This window comes from Adiantum capillus-veneris, chromosome 10 (genome assembly GCF_014529385.1).
Source record: "Adiantum capillus-veneris isolate H3 chromosome 10, ASM1452938v2, whole genome shotgun sequence".
Classification (NCBI taxonomy): Eukaryota; Viridiplantae; Streptophyta; class Polypodiopsida; order Polypodiales; family Pteridaceae; genus Adiantum; species Adiantum capillus-veneris.
Window position 1 is genome coordinate 87,987,136 of NC_140940.1, and position 24,116 is coordinate 88,011,251.

Sequence of the window (24,116 nt, forward strand, 5' to 3'; positions counted from 1 at the left end):
GGTCCCAATATATGAAGGTGTTTCTGTGGAAGGTGCTATGGGGGGCCTTGTTGACAAGCGTCAGGCACAGGGCATAGTATCCGATAGGTGCTCAAGGTGATGAGGGGCTAGAAAAGACCTCGCACACCTTTTCATGGATTGTCCAACTATTAGAGGAATGGTGGAAAAGGTGTGCAAGTGGATTCAAAGAACGTGGAAGATAGGTTTCTTTAAGAATGATTTGTGTCTAGGGGGAAACAGTTTCAAAGTCACGCCCTTCTTGTTTGTACCCAAATTGTTAGATTTTGCTTCTTTTATAATATTTGGAAGGTCAGGAATTGGTGCATCTTTGATGATGAACTTTCTATGGCTAGCTTTTTAGTGATTGTACAAGAAAGTGAGGAGCTTATATATGTCATAGGTGAAAGTTACAACTCGGATGACAGGCTTAGGGAAACCCGGGCCATTCGGACGAGTCCTTAAAAATGCTCTTGATAGTAGCTTGTCAGCTAAAATCTGATATAATTTCAAAACCTCAAGGCTCGGCATGAGCTTGAGGTTGATCTGTAATATTCTCTATGTCATTCTAATATAATAACTCACAATTGTGTGTTTTGAAGAAAAAAACCTTTTCAACACCACGATGCTTTGAGAGCATCGAAAGTATTGCTTCCAAGGAATGAGATATTTTGGGAGAGCATCATCTTCTATATAATTATTATGGGCAAATATGTTGATATCGGGTTAGCTGCACCGCCCTCTAACCCCCGGCTGGACAAATTGAAGTTTGCTTGGCTTTCAGAGCCGAGGCCGCAGGAATCAACCCCATTCCGGGAGCGTGAAGTAAAAACAACAAAAAAAACATTTTTTTTCTTGTTATTTCCGCCACTAATCTTCCCTCCGTTGCTCGCGTGCGTACAATAGGCTGCTATGCCCCTTAGCATTATCCTCTCTCTCCCCATCACTCAACTCTCACTCTCCCTCTCTCGTTCTCTGCATAGGCTAGCCCATAGGGCGTTTTTCTTTTTTAAATTCACTCTTTCTCTCGTTCTCTGCATAAGGAGGGGTCGCCATGCATAAGGAGTATTTTCTCTCTCTCTCTCCCTCTCTCCACTCACACCCCCTCTTGTCCATACCCTCCCTCTTTCGCTCCCTCATGGACCCTTTCTCTAACTCTCTTTCTCGTCCTCTTGTCGACAACCTACATGGGCACAACATTGTTGCTCTCTCTCTCTGGTCATTTACCCACACACACCCCACACACCCCCCCACTTTCTCCCTCTCTTGTTCTCATGCATGACGAGCTGCTCGGTTTCTCCCTCCCATTGACTTTCCCGCCCTACTTTTCTGATCCAGCAACAACAGCCCAGTGGGCACGGCATCTCACCCATCTCTCTCTCGTCACCTATACACACACACACCTCAACTCCCTCACCCCTCCATCCCACTCTCCCCACCACTCGCCATATCTCTCTCTCTCTCTCTCTCTCTCTCTCTCTCTCTCTCTCTCTCTCTCTCTCTCTCTCTCTCTCTCTCTCTCTCTCTCTCTCTCTCTCTCTCTCTGTGTGTGTGTGTGTGTGTAACCGCCACAGGCCGGTAAAAAAGCCGCTCTCTCTTCCATTATTCTCTCACACCCCATCTTCCCCTCACACACACACACACACACACACACACACACACACACACACATCCCCCCCCCCCTCCCCCTCACCTCCTCACTCTTGCTCCCTTCCCATCATCTCACTCCCACCCTCGTTCCGGTGTAAGCCCGCCATGCAACTGCACAACAGTAGCTCTCTCTCTCTCTCTCTCATGATTCACACACACACCCCCTACTTCGCCACACACACACACACTCCCCAACCCCTCTCAGCCCCCTCAGCTTCTCGCCATCATCCTCTCTCTCCTCGCTCCTCACGCTATCTGTAAAGCCGGTGTAGTAGCATGAAAATAATTAAAAAATTATAATAAATATATTTTTCCTCTCGCTCATTCCCACACACACACACACTATCATTACTACCACACACACCCACACACAACCATATACATACACACATACACTCACAAGCACATGCACACTTGCACACTTACTAGCACACATGAATGATTACAAACATTCACGAGCATGCACATATGCATTCACGAGCACATGCACATGCTTCCAAACACACACTGCACGCATATACGCGCACGCAAAAAAGTAAAAAAAGCAAAGGATATGAGCACCACGCCATTGACATCGGTGAAGAAGAAACACTAAAAGCACGAGAAGGCGACACCGACTTAAGAAGTGACGCCAAACAACATCAACACGTTCCTGTACACAATAGGAAACACAAAGAATACCTCTAGGAGGCACATCAATGGGAAGAGGTACCGACCCTTATCGAACACAATTAAACAACATAAGAAACCCTAACCTAATTATTTGCACTCCTCCTAGAGAGTCAAGGGAATAGGATATTGTAAAGATTGGGGGGGAACCCTAAGGCTGAACCCCTATCCTCTCGTCAAGAAAAACAAAGTCATCATCCAAGAGAACATATGTGCCATCCGTATAATCATGTAAATCGTCTTCATCATTAGAGGCACCAATGTTTACTAAGAAGGTCACTAGACGTCTATAGTCATCTTGATCAAAAGGATAGGCTTGTGCAATGGGAGAGACGCTCTCTACTAAGTATGGATCAGTCGTGGTCAAGAGACGTATCAGCCATTCTAACTCCTCGAAATTCCTCTCACATGCTAGCATACCTACCAAATACCATTCACAGGCAAGCATCGGAAAGACCATGTGAAACACTTGTGAAAAGTAAAGAGGGTACCTCTCACCCAAGGCAGGAGTGGATGACTCTAGCGTACTAGCCATATGTGTACACACAGGTAGATGATGGTTAGAGTGCAAATATTACAAGGGTCGTGTCAAAAGGTCGTGTTCTTGTGCATAATGTGTTATTATGATTTTATGTTATATATAGAACTCGTAGGTTTCCAGATTTTGTTTGGTGGCTCTTGCCTTTTACTTTCTTTTTTGTCTTTTTTTGAGTATAAGGCTTTATATATACATTTCCTAAGATTGGGAGATTGAGAAGTTAGGGAGGAAGGTTGAGAGGGAAGCAAGTGAATGATGGATGTTAGCAAACACTCTCCCCTTCCTTGGGTAGATCATACCTTTTGGAATGATGTCGTCACCTTTTGAAACCAGTTGTTCCAAGTTGTTATGGGTGAAGCTTTTAACCAATAGTTTTCGACCGCCCTATGCGTTTCATCTAGCTGCAAGGGTGGTAAGGTACTCTCCCATGATTTTATTTGCAACGTTGTTGTAGGTGGTGAACTTACAACGGGAGGTGCAAACTCTTCCTCGTTTGTATGGATATGTATTATGGTAGGTGATGGTTATGTGGAAGCTTCTATTATCGTATAAGAACTACATGAAGAGCAAGAAGCTTCATTTGACTTCCCTGTTCCTGAGCTAGGTGGAACAAATCGTTCTTTCTTTGCTACCCAGTGGGTGTATAGCATTCTGTGATTTTTTCCTTTCTGCAATCGTCAATTTGTTTTGAAGCTATAGTGTAATCTTGAGCGCAATTTACATTTTGGCACCTAGATTTGATCATTTCCTTCATAGTAACCTTGGGCTTCCAATAGTTTTTTAGGAATCCAACGCAACGTTTCTTTATATTTCTTGGGGCGAGTGGGACATCTCTTACCAGGCTCCTGTCTTTTAGCACTAGCTATGGTTGCTAAAGAAGCTTTAGGGACCCACTTGTATGTTTTGTTTGTTATAAAAATTGGTCTTGTGTGTCTCAAGCTTTATTTCAACTACATCAGTTGAAGCTCTCGAGAGGGGCTCTGGGGACATATGGTTCAACCCCTTGGACATGCAATGTTTTGGGTTTTATTTCCTTAAGAGGAAATATCTCAGGGACTATGGCTTGATTGGCAGGGCTAAGAGTTGGTTTTTGCGTTGTGACACCCCCAGTCCCCCAATCAATAGTGCATTTGGTGGCTATCATCCACGTGCATCCTAGGTTTATATTACCCTCCATAGTTCCAGAAGCATGACCAAAAAGTCTTGAGCTACAACCCCATTGTCATAACTGACAGAAGTGTGTCAGATTCCAAAAACCGCAGTTTTTTTCTTGTTGACACCCTTGACTTGATAATACTCTCAGATAGAGATGGATTTTCTAACTAACACCACACTCCATAGGCAAACAAATTATACTTAGCACCCATGTCTAATAAGGCGTTATATAGCACTTTTCCATAGGTGCTATTTAGCTCAATAGGGTATCGTAGAGGTGGCTCAGATTCCAATGAATCATCATCAGTGTCTTCAAAAAACTCTTCCGTGATTCCCAGATTAGCCTCTCGTTGGCGTCTAGGACGTTGTTGTCTTTCTCGAGCCTCAACTCTTGCTTGGATATTTTTAAGATTTGCCTGTTCTTTGGATGGTTTATTTTCATTTATTCTAGCACACACATTTGCTCAATATCATCGCCTCTTATATCTCTTACTCTTCTTGTCTATTTTTCGATTACAGCCGATCTCTAGTGAAGAGTCACTAGATGAATCACTACTTGTGTCTTCTGCTCCCTTGGATAGATTGTCATCTAGGGTACCACTGGGCCCTAAATGGTTTGTCCCCACATTTACACTAAGATTTAACTCAGATTCTTCATCCTTAGAGTCAATTTCAATTGATGATTCTGACCCCAAATCGTGTGGGCTATAGTCTTGTGAGACGCTACTGGTTCCAATTCCAGTCAAACCTTCATCTTGTAGGTCATCAGAAGCTATATGCATTGCTTCTAGCATATTTAAGGATATGAGTGGTGGCATTTCATCCCCCTCAGGTGTTACCGAGATCGTTCCCCCGTTTCCCCAAGTGCCTATGGTTGCAGCTAAGTGGACCCAATCCACATTGTCCGACTCGGTCATCCCAAGTAGTACATCCATATAAGGAGAATCTTCTCCAACATCAGTGTCCATTTTTCATGTGTAACAATATTGCAATGGGGCCGAGTGAACTATGGTGTCAGAGCTATGATCAATTATAAACCTATTTCCTAGAGGATGTGCTCGACCAGTTACAAGATCCGCTCGAATGATAGAATCTTGGAACTGCAAGTAGACATGGTTTTTAGACCAGTCGTACACCATTTTTGCTTCCATCATGAAAGGACGTCCTAAGATCATCCCAGATGCCATAGTGTGCTTGGATAAATCCATAACAATGAAGGTATTTCTTATTTTATGTCCAAAGACCTTGACCTTGAGATCTTTTAGAATCCCAATAGGTTTAACAATAGACCCATTGGCCATCTTTACTACTATGGTTGTGGTCCCAAGGTGAGGTCTTCCCGTAGTTTCCCAGTAATTTTTAGTCAAAATGCTAACCCCAACGCCACCATCAAGGATTCCCTTCACAGTTAATCCCTTGGTAGTGATTGGTATGGTTGCATTGGATTCATCACCCTCAAAGTATTGTCCCAACTTGTTAAGAGGTATTTCTACAACAGGGTTCTCATCTAGGTTGGGTTGTGGATCTAAGTGTTCCTCCTCTATCGGCATCTCCATAGCTCCATCCATCTGTGCAAATTGTGGTAGCCCAACCTTCAGTTCTTCATTGAGGAAAGCTCAAAGAGCTAAGAATAGCTCATGGTCTCCATATAGTTTAGACATGATGGTGGTCCTAACTTCTGAATCCATGAAATCCATCAATTTGGAAATATTTAACGGCACCTTTTGGGCTTAAGTCCCTTGACGTGGGGAAGATGGGATCTCCATTTCTTCGATAGGGTTAGGTAGTCCCTCTGTAAACATTCTTTCCAACAAGAAGTGAGCATGCCCACTTTCCCATGACTTTAATTCACTTTCTTCTTGGATGACACTTGGTATGGCTAGGGGTCTATGGACTTTGTTAGGTGTTACCATATACATGTGGTAGTGATGTGTGTGAACACACTAGGACCGTCGGGGCATTTTTTCCCTCTTTAGGAGGCCCTGAGCATTGTATATACGCCCATCACTCTAGGGCTATCTATCTTTCCATTGCACACTAAGTAATACACTCTCAGTTGTGTGCCTTGAGATTCCTTCGTCTTCTCCAAGATGTGTGTGTTTGTCTGCAACCCTAATTCCAACAATTGGTATCAGAGCAGGTCACGTCCTCCCGGGCTTAGTCGCTAGCTGCTCCAGCACACGCCTACTCACTTTCTCCGATTTCAGTGAGCTTTGGCGAGCGTTCGCAGGTCGACAAATACTTTGGGAAAACTCGTAGAGCCTAGTCTTCTCAGATTTTTGATTTGGGCTCATTTCGGCCTCCGTTTCCACTACAGGCAGTACTGCACATGCTATTTCGTCATTTTGTGCAGAATTTCTGTCAGTGCCGTTTTCTGCATAACATGTGCCTTATAGTCTTCTACGGTTTGTGCTATATAGCACAGGTTGTTCCCGCTTCGTTTCTCCTATTTTCGGGCAGTTTTCACATCAGGTGCAGCATTTACCATGGCTGACAACAACAACACAGATGTGTTCAAGATGTTTGCTATTGAGGACAGGTTGGATGGGGACAACTACCCTATGTGGGCTTATATGATGCAACATGTTCTTGTGTCAAAGGGCGTCTGGAACATTGTGCAGGGCATTGATGTACGTCTTGGTTCTGAGGATGTAGGCGATGTTGAGGATGTTGCAGGTCTTGCTGCAAGGATTGCAACTGTTAGAGTTGTTTTGCCTACGGCAGAACAAGCTCGTTGGGATGTTAAGGATGCGCAGGCTCATGCATTGATTGCATTGTCTGTGAAGAGCACCATTGTTCTTCACATCCGTTCAGCAAAATCTGCAAAACAGGCTTGGGATATTCTAGCAGGTCTTTATGCAAGCCGCAATGAGGCTAAAATTGCTTTGCTGCGTAAAGAGCTGGAGTCGAAGATTATGCATGAGGAAGATGATATGGACACTTTCCTTGCTAGTGTCAAGGATATCAATGAGCAACTTATTTCTGTAGGTGAAGTTATTTCAGACAGTTCCCTTGTGCAGACTGTTCTTGATGCCTTACCAGATTCTTACCAAACTTTTGCTAGTACTTGGAGACTTATGACCCAAGGAAATCCTGAAGTTGGCAAGTTTGATGCATTATGCACATTGCTGTTGCAAGAGTCGCTTTCCAGAAAAAACAGGACTAGACAGCGTGCAGTTGAGCAGGCTTTTATTGCTTCTCAAAGAAAGGGTGGTAACAACAATGCAGCCACTTCTTATGGTTCTGCTGCGAGTGGAAAAAATTCTGTTCCTAATGCTTCTGCTGGCAGCAATTCGTCTGGAAATTCTGGTGATAAGGGAAAAAAGAAGATGCGTTGCCATTATTGTAAAGCCAATGATCACTTGATCAAGTCGTGTCCTAAGTTGAAGGCCAAAGAGGCTAAGAAGAAAGAGGGTGGTTCCACTGCAAATGCTGGTTCCACTACAAATGCAGCCATTGTTGAGTCTTCTGTGAAAGGAGACTGTGTTGCTGATGTTGATGCAGAATGGGCTTTTAGCGCAGAGTGAACTTACAATCCTGCTATCCATGATGCATGCTTGTCAGTTGTTGGAGATTCACATGTGTGGTATTTCGATAGTGGTGCTACAAAGCACATTACCTCACATCGTGAATTGTTTACCTCTCTCGAGTCTGTCCCTCATGGGAATTCAGTCAATTGTGCCAACAACGCGTCTTATCCAGTTCAGGGAGTTGGAAAGATTGTGCTTACTGCTGCAAATGGCAGTTCCTTCACACTTGTTGATGCACTTTATGTACCTGGGATTAAGAAGGATCTCTTGTCTGTATCTGCACTTGCTAGACTTGGACTTGTAGTCAAATTTGTGGATGACAGATGTACAGTTCATTATCTCAGTTTTGGTGATAAATTGTTGCATCTGGCTTTTTGTGTCGTGGGTTGTATAAGCTCACTTTGTATGACAAGTGTGGACAAATTTTTGCAAATGTTGTTGCAGATTCAAGGGCTATTTCAGATGCAAAACTTTGGCATGCACGTTTTGGTCATCTGAATTGCCAATTTGCTGTGTTTGCAGAAATCTGATATGGTTGCTTCTTTGCCGCTGTGAGCGGGATAGAAACACACAGAACGCCTCTATAACGACCCAACACACACTCTTGGGAAGATACACACACACACTATGGGGCACCACTCGGCTTACACAACCCACCTGGCCGAGACAGGGAACACACTGATGGAGTGAGAGGAGAGAGACTACCCATTTGCCCACTCCACACAGAGAGACACACACACACACACACACACATGCACACACACCCAAAAAACTCAGCTCAAAAGAGGATAATTTTTGACGTTTAGGTACAATAGATCTTGGGCCAACACCAATGGGGCAAATAGCTCACACAATATAGGTAAAACTTGCCAGATACAATCACAAATTGGAGCAGAAGCTTCGCTCATAGGAGAAACTTACACAGCAAAAACAGCACAAAAAGAGTGAGGAATTTGGCAAAATGGACAGCGCCATCGCGTCCGAAACGGCCCAAAACCCCAATCTACAATGTCAAAGTGCTCAAATCCGACCTCGGATGAGCAGTTTACGGCCAAAACAGGCTCCAAAAACCCCAAAAACACACCTATAGCTGTTCCTCCTCTCTTCTCCACGTTTTTTTTGGTCTTCTCTCTATTTTTTCAGTTCCCACACTTAGCTTTATTAGTTGGGCACCCTTGGCCTTTTAGATGACCTCAAACGGACCCCGAGCAGGCCAAAAACTGACCTCGCAGTGCATAGTTGTCACCTTTTTGCATCATCCGCACACCTGGCACTCATTTCTTTTCAATAATGCGTCTCGCAACCACGTGAAGTGGCCCCAAAAAGTGGTCCTAATGATGACCTTTCTGCATAACTCTCACAAGAAAACACCCACGTTGTGTCCGTCCCCATCCGCCTGCAAATATTGACCCCGTTCGCCCTCCTGACGCCACTATATGCCATTAGACGCACCTACTTACCTCATGTCATCGGCCCGCGGATAGCTTCCTCGAGAAGTTTTACGCGCTACCAACTCCTCCTTATTGTAGAAAAACACAATGGTACTAGTAACGATGAAAATCGATGCACTATGTACATGGTGTCCTACCTGTACACATGTGGGCCCCACGTAACCACCTGGCTCTGGAAAATGGGCAATACTTTATTTGATGCACCATGCATGGGTATGTACATATGCGCAATCCCTTGCTCCAAAAAACTCCTGACATAATTTGCCCATCCCCTAGCCTGCTAGATCATTCATGATCAGCAGCAGCAAAGAGCGATATGAGACTTGCCGCATCACATGTCTCCTCATCCTTCACCAACATTGCTTGCTCCACAGACAGTTCATCTCGCTCCACCATCATCAATCTAGCATGATACAATTTAAGACGCAATCCATTTACCCTCGACTTATGTAGAACACCATCCAGGTTAGCCAGCTGATATGTGCCATTTGGAAAACACTCTACTACCTTGAAAGGGCCTTCCCACTTAATTTGAAACTTCTTTTGGAAGGTGTTGTCCAACTTACTGTTGTAGCGCAAAACCAAGTCATGTTTCTTGATACCCTTACTTTTGACCTTTTCATTTATCTTTGTCAAAGCCTTATCCTGCATCTACCCATAATGCTCCAAAGCGCTCATCCTATCCAACTGGACCTCTTGTAACTGCAAGAGCCTCTCTTTGAATGCATCACTAGGCGGCCCAAGCAACTTCTCTAACATCTTGACCGCAGGCAACTCTACCTCCACAGGCAATAGTGCTTCCTTTCCATACACCAAATGAAATGGAGTAAACCCTGTACCTGTCTTCACCGAAGTACGGTAAGCCCATAATGCACTAGGCAATTCCAAATCCCAATTCTTTCCTTGGTGCTCTGTCACTTTCGAAAGAATCTGTACCAACTCACCATTGAATCTTTCATTCAAGCCATTACACTGCGGGTAATAAGGAGTGGTATGCTGGTGCCTAATCTTCATCTTTGCACATAAAAAATCTAGCAGTTTAGCTCTAAAGCCAGGCCCCTTATCTGAAAGTAACTCCAGTGGCACCCCAAACTTGCAACATATTTCATCATACACAAATTTTGCCACATCCTTTGCAGTGATCTGTTTTACTGCTATAGCCTCTGCCCATCTAGAGAGATAGTCCACTGCAGTCAAAATATAGCTTTTGCCCCTGCTTGTGATAGGTAACGGGCCTATTGCATCAATCCCCCACTTTTCAAACACATCAAACGCCATAATGGTTTTTCGTAGCTCTGGCTTCAACACTCTCTTCCCAAATGCTTGACACCTATTGCAAGACCTACACCAATGGTGAACATCCTTGTGCAAACTAGGCCATACATACCCCTCTTGCAAAATCTTATGCAAGGTGATCTTTAGAGCAAAATGGCCACCACATGCGCCTTCATGATTCTCTTCCAACACTCTGTAAAGCTCCTCCCGCCAAGGTACACGTCTCAACACGAGATCAGCCCCTTTCATGTATAAGACATCACCAATCAATTTGTACCTGTATGCTCTACGCACAAAACCATACTTCTTAGACTTCTGAATCTCCTTTGGAATGATTCCTGTTAGCAAAAACTCCTCTTCTTGAGCCAAACTTTCCCGACCATGGTAAAGAGGTAAGTTGGTCCTCAACACAAATAGCTCCCCAATCATGCCTTGAGCCGCTTCATGTGTCTCCCCATTTAGAGAACGTTCAATGTGTCTGATGCTCCATGCTTCAAACTTTTTTAACAGGCCTTTAATTCTGAAACACATTTCCTTCAATGAGGTGTTCTTGCTCTTCCACACACCCAGCACTTGCTTCACCACTAACAAGGCATCACCTTTTATGCTCAACCTTCGAACCCCATGCTTCAAACAAATGTGTAATCCGGCTTCCAGAGTAGCATATTCAGCCTCATTGTTACTATGAGCATCCAATTTGAACCCTCTCTTGCATACTAGCTTCCCCTCTGGATCATAAAGTGCTATACCCCCTGAAGCTGCATCATGGCTCTTTCTGTATGAACCATCAAAGAACAACACATGTGCATTGCTGATCTGTGGCACTTCTTCAACTACCTTTCTCACCACCTCTTCCTTAACAATAAGGGGATTCTCCTTGTAGGTCAACAAATCAGCTAGGGTAGCCCTTGTACTATCTTCCACTAGAAAAGAGAACTCAAACTCTTGCAGCTCAGTTACCCATTTCTTCACCACATTTGACATGTTAGTACCATTAATTAACTGTGGCAAAAAGGTATAACTTGTCAAGAAAACAAAAGGCCGTGGTAGCAAGTAATGACGAAATCGTCGACAAGCAAATATTACACTAGCCATGACTAGCTCTACTTCCGAGAACTTTCTCTCCGCTACCAACTTCACTCGGCTTGCACAATACATTGGCCTCATATAATGGCTGCCCTTCCCGTTTTGCAATAGCATGGCTCCAATGGCATCATCCCCTACTGATGAATTTACATAAAACACTTGCTCCCAATCAGGAGGCATGGCTGACAACCCCCCTAACACCTCTTTCACCTCTTGAAACACTTCTTCACACTTGTCATCCCATTGCAATGGATCATGCTTTGCCACTTGCTGTAATGGATAAAGAAGCTGCAAAGACAATGGAATAAACCGTGCCATGTACTTCACTTTGTGTATAAAAGTTGCCAATTGCTTCGTACTCGTAGGTGATGGAAGAAGAATAATAGACTTAACCTTATCTGGATCAGCCTCAATGCCATTTTCTGACACCATATGGACCAATAACTTCACCCTTGGCTGTGCTAGATGACATTTCTTTGGATTTAGTTGTCCTCCACATTCATCATATCGAGCCAATACCATCTGCAGCTTCTCATGGTGTTCAGCCCTACTGCTATAAACACAGAAGTCATCCATAAAAGCTTTAACAAAACTACCAATGAATGGTTCCAACACCCAATTTGCTCTCTCTTGATAGAAGGAAGGGCCATTTGACAACCCAATGGCAATATTGTGTAGCAATAGCAGCCCCATGGCGTAATAAAAGTGGTCTTTGTGCGGTCTTTAAGAGCAATCTTCAATTGTAAATAGCCTGAAAAACCATCACACACACTGTACCTCTCATAACCTGCCACTGAATCCAAGATCTGATCGATGAATGGAAGAGGATATGGGTTCTTCTTAGTGGCTGCGTTTAAGGGTTTAAAATCTACACAAATTCTCCACTTCCCATCCTTCTTTGGACTGACTACAACTGGACTCACCCATTCTGTGGTCTCCACAGGGACTATGAACCCTGCCTTCAACAACTTGTCCACCTCTTCTCGCAAGGCTTCCATTTGCTCTTGACCCATCCTTCTTAGCCTTTGCCGCACTAGCTTAGCACCTTCTTTCAGCTCTATATGCATCTCTTCGCCCTTGAACCCTCTGATCACTTCATATGAAGTAATGAACAAATCAGGAAAACTAGCCAGCATGTGCAAATATATATCCTTCTCCATAGCTGAGAGGTCTCCACTGATCATTTGTGTCATCAATTCCTGCTTCTTTGACAACTCAACCTTGGTTTGCATCAGCCCTTCAATCACTTCATAAGGCCCTTCACTTTCATTTTCAACCTCATTCGCAAATGCAACTAAACCAAACTCCTGGATTTCTTTGTCCATCAAAAGAAATGCAACATCAACATCCTCATCACTGTTGGTAGTGCTATCACTGTCCTCATCTGTCACCGTGGAAGAGTCTTCATCACTAGACTCATCCTCGTCTTCATAAAGCTCCTCTAATCGTTTCCTTGTGTCCATATTATAAAGCTTCTTGGTACCTGTCTTTCCATAGAGGCTAATCGTACCATGTCGCCAATCTTGAACAGCTCCCATTGCACATAACCATGGTCTGCCCAGTATAATAGGATATGCTCCCAACCCTGCTGGCATCACATGAAAATCAACCACTGCCTTTGCATCATATGCCTCCACTTCTAAGCTCTTTACAACACCCAAGCATTTTACTTTTTGATGGTTTGCCAATCTGATCCGAAAACCTGACACCCCAGCCACTGTGAGACCCATCTTCTCAACGCATGAGTGTGTTATGACGCATATTTGGGCTCCGCCATCGACATAACCTTGTCCCAAATTTTTCCTTTTATGCCACACATCTACTATTGGACAAATGTCTGGTAGCTCATCCATTGCCAACACATTTACTGAACCTCTCTCTGGCTCTTTCTCCATTGGGTTAACCATCCTCTTCCACTGTCGCTTTAGCTTAGGCACCATCTCTATAAGCTGCCCAAAAGTAACATCTGTCTTCCTGCTTGTCAGATCCTCCTTCAAGTCATAGCTTAATTGCCCATCCCCTAGTGGAAAATCTGAAACATGAAACTTTCGACGAGCTCTTCTTTTCCTCTTGGCCTTGACATCCTTGCCTTCATGGCTCTTTGCTTTCTTCTTACTAGGACCTGGGGCACTTCTTCCTTCCTTATCCTCTGTGGTCCTCTTCCCAATAGGCATCACTAATGTATCCTCTAACTTTGATGCCTTCTCCAAGGTGACTACACTTAGCACTTTTGTCTTTCCCTTTTCCTCCTGGGTTAATCCACTGGTTCCTTCATCTCCCTTAATTTCGATGCCATAATCATGCAACCTAGTTAGCACCTGTTTTGGCAATGGATACATGTCTCCCCCCATCCTTGGTGGCTTATCACATTGCGGGCTGATGTGACCCAACTCTCCACAATTGTAACATGTGGGCGTCTGCCTCCAGTACCTACCATTGCTTTGTCCAACACCATTCCTAGGCCTTTCTTCACCTCTTGGCTGATTTTCAAACCTCCCTCGACCTCGATTATTTCCCACTTGACCTAGCATGTTTAGGCTGAGATTCTTCATCAAATCTACCACTTGCCTCATGTCTTGCCTTAGCCCATCATCTTGCACCGATGTAGTGACCACTGTTGGCATAACCTGAGTAGTAACAGGAACCACTGGTTCATGATGAACCCCTGACATGCGACCTTGTAAAGACTCTATAGGCTGAAATTCAGACCTCATGGGCAAAGACTCCACCCCTAACTGGCTCATTTTTCTCAACTTCCACTCTTTGTTCCTTGCTACCTCTAGTGCATCTTCATATGTCCTAGGCTTCTTTAGCTCCACTCTCCAACGTATATTCTCCCAAAGACCAGCCAAGAACCTGTCCTTCTTCATCATGTCAGGCGGGGGTACCTGTGGTGCTAGGCCTTGCACATCCGCTCCCATGCCAATGAGAACTTACGTATATACGCATCTACTGGCTCACCTTCCTTTTGCACCAAACCTTGTACTTCTTGCCACACTTTGTCAGGATCTTCTATCTTCACAAACTTCACTTTTAACCCATGCCTTAGATTGTCCCAACTCAACCTTACAGGTGGATCAGTCACACGCAACTCCTCTTCAAATTCTTTAGACCAAACTCGTGCATCACTCTTCAAACAAATTTGGAGAAGGCGTAACATCTGCGCAAGGTCATGAATCGGGTTGCTAATGCAGGCAACCTCCATCTTTTCCAAAAATTCTTCCACATCTTCATCACTTCTTCCATGAAACTCTGGATAAGAGAAAGCCATGGCTACCCAAGTTATAATGCTTTGAGAACCCCTTCGAACACACGTGCAAGAACCCAAAACTTCTCACTATCCAATCCCCAGAAACTTCAATGGAGCTAAACTTTAGATAAGGACAAACACATGCACATCAAATGAGTTTTCATAGTTAATCATTGGAATTACAACAGGCAAAGGACATTCCAGGATCTCTCTCAATCTTCTTGGCCCGAACATAAAGACTATGCGCTGTTGGAAAAAGATCTTCCTGGACACATGAACATTTATCTGGATTCTTTGAGTTAAATGAAAAGGAGTGAATTGAGGGCCATTTTGATCATCCATTAAAGCCAACCATGAAGCTCCCAAGAAGGCACACCTGACTTAACCTCTGATTTTGCCAAAATTTCAGCAGCATAACAGCATAAATGGCTCAAAAGACCAAAAAACCAGCCATCATAACTTGGAAAAATTTTGGCAGAGTTTCCCCAGAAATAGAGCAGTAGGAACCCAAAATATAGACTGTATATGTATGCATAAACTGTCAACAATAGAACCCGAGCATCAAGTAGGACTCACTAGTACATAGCCTATGGCGAGGTCACAAAAAGGGTGCTCCAGCTACCTGTATCACCGAAAGGATCTCCACATTTGAGAATCCCCCAGCTCAATAAAAACCTCACGCTATCGACCCTCACACGAAGGCTAATGCAAATCGCGTATAGTCAATTCTAAAAAATGACTATCTTCCAAACCAAGTCTCAAAAATGGCTGGGACTGCCAAATATAACCAAGTATGGCTCCACAAATGTGTACAATGGCAGTTTCCACAAGTTGAAACGCAAACCGGATGGTGAGATCGATCGCCATAAGGCTCGACTTGTTGCAAAAGGTTATGCACAGCAAAAAGGCATAGATTATGAAGAGACTTTTGCTCCCACTTGTCGTATGACTACTGCACGTTTTCTATGTGCATTGGCAGCTCATTTTGGTTGGGATGTACATCAATCAGACATTGTTACTGCTTTCTTGAATGCTGACATATTTGAGGAAGTTTATGTAACGCAACCTCGCAGTTTTGTCATAAAAGGAAAAGAGGACAAAGTGTGCAGATGTAAGAAGGCTTTGTATGGGTTGAAGCAATCTCCTCGTGCTTGGTATGAGAAAGCTGACACTTATTTGGTGAAACGAGGCTTTTGTAACAGTCCAACAGAAAGCACATTGTATGTAAAGTGTGAGGATGATGTACTTCTCATTGTGGTTCTTTATGTTGATGATTTGCTGATCACTGGACCAAATGAGAGACATATTGCTGAATTTAAGGCTGATTTGAATGCTACTTTCAAGATGAAAGATTTGGGGTTGTTGCATCATTACTTGGGTATACAGTTTAAGCAGTGTGATGGTGGTATTGCCTTGTGTCAAAAAAGTTACATAGAGACATTGCTATGTAAGTTTGGACTTGAGGATTGCAAACCTATTGCCACTCCCATGGAAACAGGTTTGAAGTTGAGTCTACATGATGCAAGTGATCCTGCTAATGTCACTCTTTACCAAACTGCTGTTGGCTGCCTCATTTATGTATGCAACACGAGGCCGGATATTTAGTTTGCAGTCTCACAGATCAACAGATTTATGCATAGCCCAGGGTCTAAGCATTGGGGTTGTCAAGAGGATTTTCCGCTACCTTAGTGGCACTTTACATCTTGGCTTGTTTTATCACAAGGGGGGATCATTGCCGCCAGACTTACATGCCTTTTCGGACTCAGATTGGGCTGGTTGTTTTGACACGCGAGTGTCCACAAGTGGTTTTTGTTTCATGCTTGGCAGTTCATGTATATCATGGTTGAGCAAGAAGCAACCTACTGTGGCCACTTCGAGTTGTGAGGCTGAGTACAGGGCAGTCTTCACAGCTACGGTTGAGTGTGTATGGCTCAGACACCTTATGGCTGATTTGGGTGTTGGACAGGACACTGCCAACACTATCTACACTGATAGTCAGAGCGCATTGGCAGTTGCGAGGAACCCAGTTTTTCATGCTCGCACAAAGCACATTGAGGTGCATTACCACTATGTCAGGGAGAGGCTCTCAACAAGAGAGATCAACTTGGCTTATGTGCCAACACAGGACAACCTTGCAAATCTTTTCACAAAGGCATTGTCTCGTGAGAAGCTTGAAGCTTTCCGCAAAGCTTTGGGCTTACTCCCCTTTGTGGACTGATCATGTCCTCAGGGCATGGCACTTCCCTTTACTCATGTGCCAGCTCTCGTTCACCGCACCACTCCCGGGGGGATTTGTTACCATATACATGTGGTAGTGATGTGTGTGAACACACTAGGACCGCAGGGGCAGTTTTTCCCTCTTTAGGAGGTTTTTTCCCCCGAGCATTGTATATACGCCCATCACTCTAGGGCTATCTATCTTTCCATTGCACACTAAGTAATACACTCTCAACTGTGTGCCTTGAGATTCCTTCGTCTTCTCCAAGCTGTGTGTGTTTCTCTGCAACCCTAATTCCAAAATTAGGTTGTTGTTGTGTAGGGAACAATGTGTGTGTAATCTGGATCTGCCTAGGTACTGGTTCTAGATCCCTTTGGGTATCTTCTAGCAAACTCCTTAATTGCTTGACTCGCTCGATCTCCTCTGTAGGGTTTGGATAAGTTCCTATCTTCTTCTTGGATCCTGACCATTGTGGCTCATGACGATCTTCCTTTTTGGTTTCTATCTTAGTGGTCATTTTGATCTCCATGGTTTCACCTGAATCAGAATCCTCTTCAGCGTCGTTCATATATACAGGGTCGTCACCAGTCCCTATGTTGGTCTTTGAACTGGGGTATGACTTCGTTGCTTTTTGCGATCTCTTCCTTCGTGTTGCATGAAAGCAGGAGGCAGGATATTGACGTGGACACTCTTGGGGAGTATAGGCTCCCCTTGAGATACCAAAGGCGAATCTACCTCTCCCTCACCTTCGCTAACTTCACTAGCCGTAGATCCAGAGCGAGTAGCTCTACTAAAGGTCTGTATAAAGCAACTAAACACACTAGATCCAGGATGTGGGGCCCAGACAGGTACGGTTTTGTTTACTTACTCGGGGTTTGGTGTAGGATGTCCTTCCATAATATTGTAGTCAGATGAAGAGTCACTAGCCGCTATGTTTGGGTCTTGGGTTGTACTACCTTGGGTCCCCGCTGAGGGCCCGGAACCTAAGGTAGGTGGGTATTGAGAACCTGCGTAAGTCGAAGTGCTCGCTAGTTGCTCGGCCTCTAGCACACAACCATAGCGTAGATGCATGTACCTTTGGCACCCTACAAGCGTCGCCAATACCCTCGAAGATTAACCGCTTGATTTTTTAGGCGTTTTACATCCCATTTTCACTCGTTTTTTCATGTTTTTTAATATCTTTTTACGATCGATTTTTGGATTAGAGCGTGTGATAGCTCGAAATAAGCGTATCGCTCAGGGGGTCATGGTGTGCTTTACAGCACAACGTTCGATTATCCGAAGCTCCGATGATCCTCAAAAGGGTCGATTTTTACTTAAGCGTGAGGCTAAAATAAATAAGTCCAAAGGGTGACTGAGACCTGAGCCTGGGCTTGGGCTTGGGCTTGGGGAATGTTCCCCATCCCAGTCCTTCCTTTTAAATTATTTTTTATAAAAAATATTTTTTTTATTTTTTATTTTTTTAAATTTTTTTTGGGATAAGGTCTCCGCGATCGCGCCACACGCGCGCGCACACACACACACACACACCTAACCTACCTACTTGCAAATAACAGAGCTACTGTTACACACTAACACAGTACTACATCAACTAATCAACTAACACATCTATTTACTGCACTTTATAGATCTAACATTATAGATCTAATACCTTAAATCTAACACCTTATGACAGAAAACAGTACATTGCAACACAAAACTAACACCTTATTAACAGAAAACAATACAGTGCATCAAAAATAAAGTTCACAAATCCTTCTCAACAACCACACACCTTCTTTCTCTACCTTTCCTACATCTCATATTGCACCACAAAGCAGCATAGAGTGCTATTTGAGCTTAGTGCAGGGCATCTCCCCGGCAACGACGACAAAAATGTGCGTATCTATCGCACGTGTCAAAGTAAAGGACTTGCCGTATACTGTGTGCGAGTCACAAATGGCTGCAAGCACACAACCAGATTAATCTAGCAAGCCCAAGAGAGCAAGGGTGTGTCACTCATCGCCCTATGCTCGCATTCGTGGAGGATTCCTCGTCGCGAAGAAGAGGGAGCTACCGTCATGCTGCGCTCGACCGCCTCGCCGCCGCAATGCTCTCTCTCTCTCTCTCTCTCTCACACACACACACACACACACACACACACAAGGAGATGAAGAAGAAGATAGAGATGGAGCAAGAGCACTCTTCTATTGCACAAATGAGAGAATGAGTGATTTTTAGGTTTAAGTGACTTTTATATAAGCTCGTCCATTCACACTTGGGCGCCCATGCTTAGCCAACTAACCCTTGAATGTTCCAGTTAGAGTGCGCCTTTCATCGACGATCACTCTTACCCTTTTCCTATTGGACCGACAAGCCCGGCCCATGACTACTAGAAGTGGACGCCGATGGTTAACAATCTTATGTGGAAGCTGACTCATAACCGTGGATTCTGAAATTCCTTGAGTCCTTACTCTAGCTCATAGCCATGGGTTCTCGACGTGTCTTATGTGGAAGCCGAATCATAGCTATGTATTTTGAAATATCTTGAGCCCTTACTATGTCCCTTATAAGCCCCTTGGCTTGGTTCATGTTGTCCCCCATTGGATAATTGTTCACAAAATCCCCCAAGTTTGTATGCTGATAACATTACTCAAACGTTGAAAGCTACCATTCCATAGCCATATAAACTAAAGCCTTGCTTCGTATAATGACATGTCAATAATCTTAACTTTGTTGAGTTTTTGTGCATAGAGCATTCTGACCTGTCATAAGATATTCACATGCCATGCATGAGAAAAGTCTCAAGGGCCAAATCCTAAGCGCCATAATTAACTTGCCGCTTTTTATTTTCTAACCTAAGCATGAGCTTGAAAGGTTATGAAACACGGTAAGGCTTTATTTTTTCTTGCAAAACGCCAACTTTTAGAGAAAACGCAAAAAATACGATGTACTTGGTTGAGTAAGTCCTTTGCCAACTTGTCCTCGTTCTTGCCTTTGAAATGACAACTTGAATCACTTGGATTCTAAACCTTCACCTTGGTTTGCAAGCCATGTGTGCTCCGTCTACACTGGAGAGGACCCTACAACTTGGCTAAATTTCCTGGAAATTTGCAACCAGTTAATGCAGTAGCCTTGCAAGAAATTTAGATTCTTAAGAGAATCCAATTGCTTGTCAGTGCTTCGGTTAGCTTTGACAAAGCACTTCAATACTACCTTTCTGAGTAGTCTGCATAAGAACTCAAAAAATGCCTTGATAGGCCATGAACATCCTGAAGTAAACTTGTTTGTCCCCATTTGCATGAGTAAGCTTGATTGATGTGTCATGTAAATTCTATCTCAAGAATTTTGCTACATTGTTTCGCAACATTGAAGCCTTGTCGTGGTTTAACTTTGGAAACCTCTATAAAATTTAATTAAATGTGGAATTTAAAACTTTACTTTTAACTTACTTATCGGCTCGAAAAATCCCCTTGGAGAGTTTTTGCTTGTTACAACTCCCTTGAAACAAGAAGGCTCGAGATCTTGAGTTATCCTACCTCCAAAACTCAAAGAGAAAACTTCATTGCCATACCCTTTGGCAACTTTTGTAGATTGTGGAAACCTTGCTAAGATCTGTTTTCTTTGCCGAAAGTTTCTTGCGAGATGCCTTTGAAACTTTTATAGGGCGTTGGAAATTCAAGCTTTGGCTATGAAACCCTTAAGCTGTTTTTGGAGTTGAGGCTCAATGCCCTTGCCTGATCCTTGCTTGAAGCCTTGCCAAGAGCCTTTGCCTAAATTTTCGTGCTACCTCTACCTCGAACTTTGCATTGGCTGTGCATGGCCTCACCTTCGCTTGCTTCACGTTGCTCAAGGTTTTGCATGGGGGAAGCCCATTAGAGTGGTCTTTAGGACACCCTTTGGGCACCCTTGAGTGTGAAAGGAGAAAAAAAAACTCCATAACCTAGCTATGACACTGAGAGAGAGAGAGAGAGAGAGAGAGAGAGAGAGAGAGAGAGAGAGAGAGAGAGAGAGAGAGAGAGAAGAAGAAGAAGAAGAAGAAGAGATGCAAGGAACTACACACCCTGCCGGTCTACGCTTCAATGTTGGACTCCTCCCCTCACGAACTTGCGACCTCATCAAGCCGATTGATTCGCCCTTCTATGCTGCTCCACCATGGCCCACTCCCCACCCAAGGGTCGGCTCTCGCAGTTTCTTTCGACAGGTTTTTCGCTCTTGAGCTCCTCAAGGGACATGCATGTAAGCCCATGCAAAAACATCCATGACCCCCACCTTCCCTAGAGTCTTCACTTGCTCTGATACTAGTGAAAGGACATAGGAAACTCTGCATGCTCATCTCCACCCACCTTTTCCCAGAGTCTTTCACTTGCTCTAATACTAGTGAAAGGGCACATGGAACTCTCCATGCTCATCTCCACCCATCCATTCTCCTTTAGAGGCCACCCAGCTTCTGTTTAGGAGACCCCTTAGCTGGCACCTTGCCAGGGCCGTGCCCTCTTGGTCTTACCCTTGTCTTGACACTTTCAAAGAGATAGGGTTTCTATAATATCAATCCCTCCTGCTTCGGTCTGTGCATTCATCATCATTATCACTGCTAGCATATCCATTTCATATATCCTGCGATTGTCGTGCTCTATGTGAGTCCTTTGATCAACATCCTTGTTGCTATGAACCACTCCATATTCGTCCTCTCTGTCATGGTGTCTTCATCTTCCATACTTTCTCTCATGTTGATTACGTCCACCGCAATCTCCAACATTGTGTCAAGTGTGTCGACTACAATCTCCATCATCATCTCTCGTGTGACTTCTACCACCTTGTTGACGGTCGCATTTACTTTTGCTATCATGTCTACCATCACCACTGCTTCCACTTTTGTGTTGTTCCTCTTCTTTCAACTTAGGCTTATGCTCAGGCTCCTTTTGTAGATCTTTTATTAATCTCCCTCTGTCATCTAAAGGGATAGAAAGCCTAGGAAAGGTTGAATATGAATGCTTACATTTGTGTTTCTCCTTGTTTGGAGTCTTGCTTTTGGGAAGAAGAACAATTTGAATGCTACTGAGAAAGCTTTTGACAGAGTACCTAGGAAACCAACATCGGCTATTTTGACAAAGTGTTAGTAGAATTCACCTCGACCTCGCCCACAAGAGTCAGAAGCAAGAAACCTAATGTACATCGGCTCAGTTTATAAAGAGGTGGATTTGTATACGAGCTTTTAATGCAATCAACAATCAAACAGGTGATCAAAAGCAGTAAGAGCATGGCCAACATACGTATGGGGCTGAAAAGCACCTTAAAGCAGGCCAATGCCAACACAATAGGCATGGTGCTGGAGTAGTGTTCGATAGTGTTTAAATCGACAATAGTTACGTGTTATAACAACTACATGGAGCATCCTTTGGAGTCTGAACACATTGGAGAAAATAGTGTTAGGCCAACCAAGCAGGGCTCGAGAAATATTTTTGGTGGATTGCTTTGGAATTTTTTCACAGGCATATGAGCAGGCTAACTCTTAATTTGAGGGATAATCACACTAAAAGTCTCATACTATAACTAAAACTTTCATAATTTGAACCGGCTTGAGAACCTTCTTGCCCAAATTTGAGCCGGCCTTTTTTGGCTTTCTAAAAAAAACTTGTTTTAAAACTATAGAATGCTAAAGTGAAGTTTCACCTTACATAATTTTAGCATACACACACATATATGTGTTTTTTTGCATTCTATTATTGTTTTAGAATGCTAAAGTGAAGTTTTACCTTGCATAATTCTAATAAATTCTACACACAGACACATATATTAATTAATTCTTTTTATTTCACGTTTCATTTCACAACTTCACATGGCTTTACATTTCTTGCATTTTATAGCTTAATTCCAATTAGTGTTAACATTCAAGAAAGTCTCTTTTATTAAGCGGCTGTTGATCGAGTTCCCTCTTTACAAAGAAAAAAACCGAAAATACTAGCAAATTTTTTGAGATTTGCATGATGTTTGGACTACTTTCTCACATATTTCATCCGTTTTTCTTTCGTTTACCATGGTTAGCAGCTAGCTAGTCTCGATTTTCAATCGACTCAAGACTAAGTTGATGCAATCCTTTCCCAAACACTATACAGTTTAAACAATTTTATCACTTTCTTATTGTTTTGAAAAGGCATCGTGACCCTTTCACTTGTTTAATTTTGAACAGGCTTTGGATAAAGCGAACCTATCTTTTCCCGAGCCCTGCAACAAGTTTTTTTGGGACTACACTAAACCTAGGTTCTCTCTCTCTCTCTCTCTCTCTCTCTCTCTCTGTCTGGATAGTTTCCTACGACTCTCTCCTTCTTCTTTTTCTCTCTCTCTCTCTCTCTCTCTCTCTCCCTCCGCGCATGCAGGCAGCAGCAGCCAGCATCTTTCCTTTGAGTCATTTCAATATGCACGGCATGCACACATCCATCTCTCTGTCGCATCGGTGCGCGCGCTGCAATTTGCAAAGTGTTGGAAATATGGAATCTGGAGTTGTTTTTAACCTGGACTCCGGAGGATTGATAGGCGCGCTTCATCTCCTAAGCACGTTCTCTTTTGTCTCATTGTGTCCGCACCTGCTGCACTGTAGATGAGCTGCATTATGCACATTGCACATCGATCGAATGAATGTAGGGACTCGGGGAGCGCGCGCGTGCGCACATACACGCAATGATGATTTTGCAAAGGGCTTCTTAAGAGTCAGAAGTGCTCTTCACTGCTTTATCAGCGCGCGCGCGCGCGCGCACACACACACACACACACACACACAGAGAGAGAGAGAGAGAGAGAGAGAGAGAGAGAGAGAGAGAGCGAGCGCATGCGACATGTACCTCTCAGGCAGCTCATGGTTCTAAGTGTGTAGAGCCTCATGCATATGTTTCATTAGAACACAGTTGAGCTGAGTCCCGTTGGAGGAGAGCTAATATGAGCCAAAAGCTTGACAAATTGGACTCGAATGGAAGCTCTTGCACTAACAGCAGCAGTATGCGGACAAGGGTTGGGAACTATGAGCTGGGACGCACCCTGGGGTCGGGGAACTTTGCAAAAGTGAAGCTTGCTCGCAATCTAGATACGGGAAAGCAGGTTGCCATTAAAATCTTGGAGAAGAACAAGATTGTCAAAGACAAGATGACCGATCAGGTAGCACTTCAATATCCTTCATCTCTTGAAATACGAAGGTTTTGGTGTAAGAAGGTGTGTGTGTGTGTGTGTGTGTGAGAGAGAGAGAGAGAGAGAGAGAGAGAGAGAGAGAGAGAGCCCATGAGACAAATCAATGTACAATTGTGGTGTCTTCTCTTGTCATCCCTTT

At 43.7% G+C, this 24,116-nt stretch overlaps 1 protein-coding gene across 4 annotated transcripts in view; it reads left to right on the top strand.

Moving 5' to 3' along the window:
- Window positions 1-23,133: 23,133 nt before the first annotated feature.
- The window catches only part of LOC147449203 (CBL-interacting protein kinase 23-like), a 28,135-nt gene continuing 27,152 nt past the window's right edge, over window positions 23,134-24,116 (top strand). The window contains exon 1 of one of the 4 annotated variants that reach the window (XM_086521748.1): window positions 23,134-23,947. In XM_086521748.1, the coding sequence (XP_086377874.1) occupies window positions 23,732-23,947 (216 nt within the window). In that variant the 5' untranslated portion in view covers window positions 23,134-23,731. The remainder of the gene's footprint in view (window positions 23,948-24,116) is intronic. The other 3 variants (XM_086521746.1, XM_086521747.1, XM_086521749.1) reach the window with 3 other exon arrangements.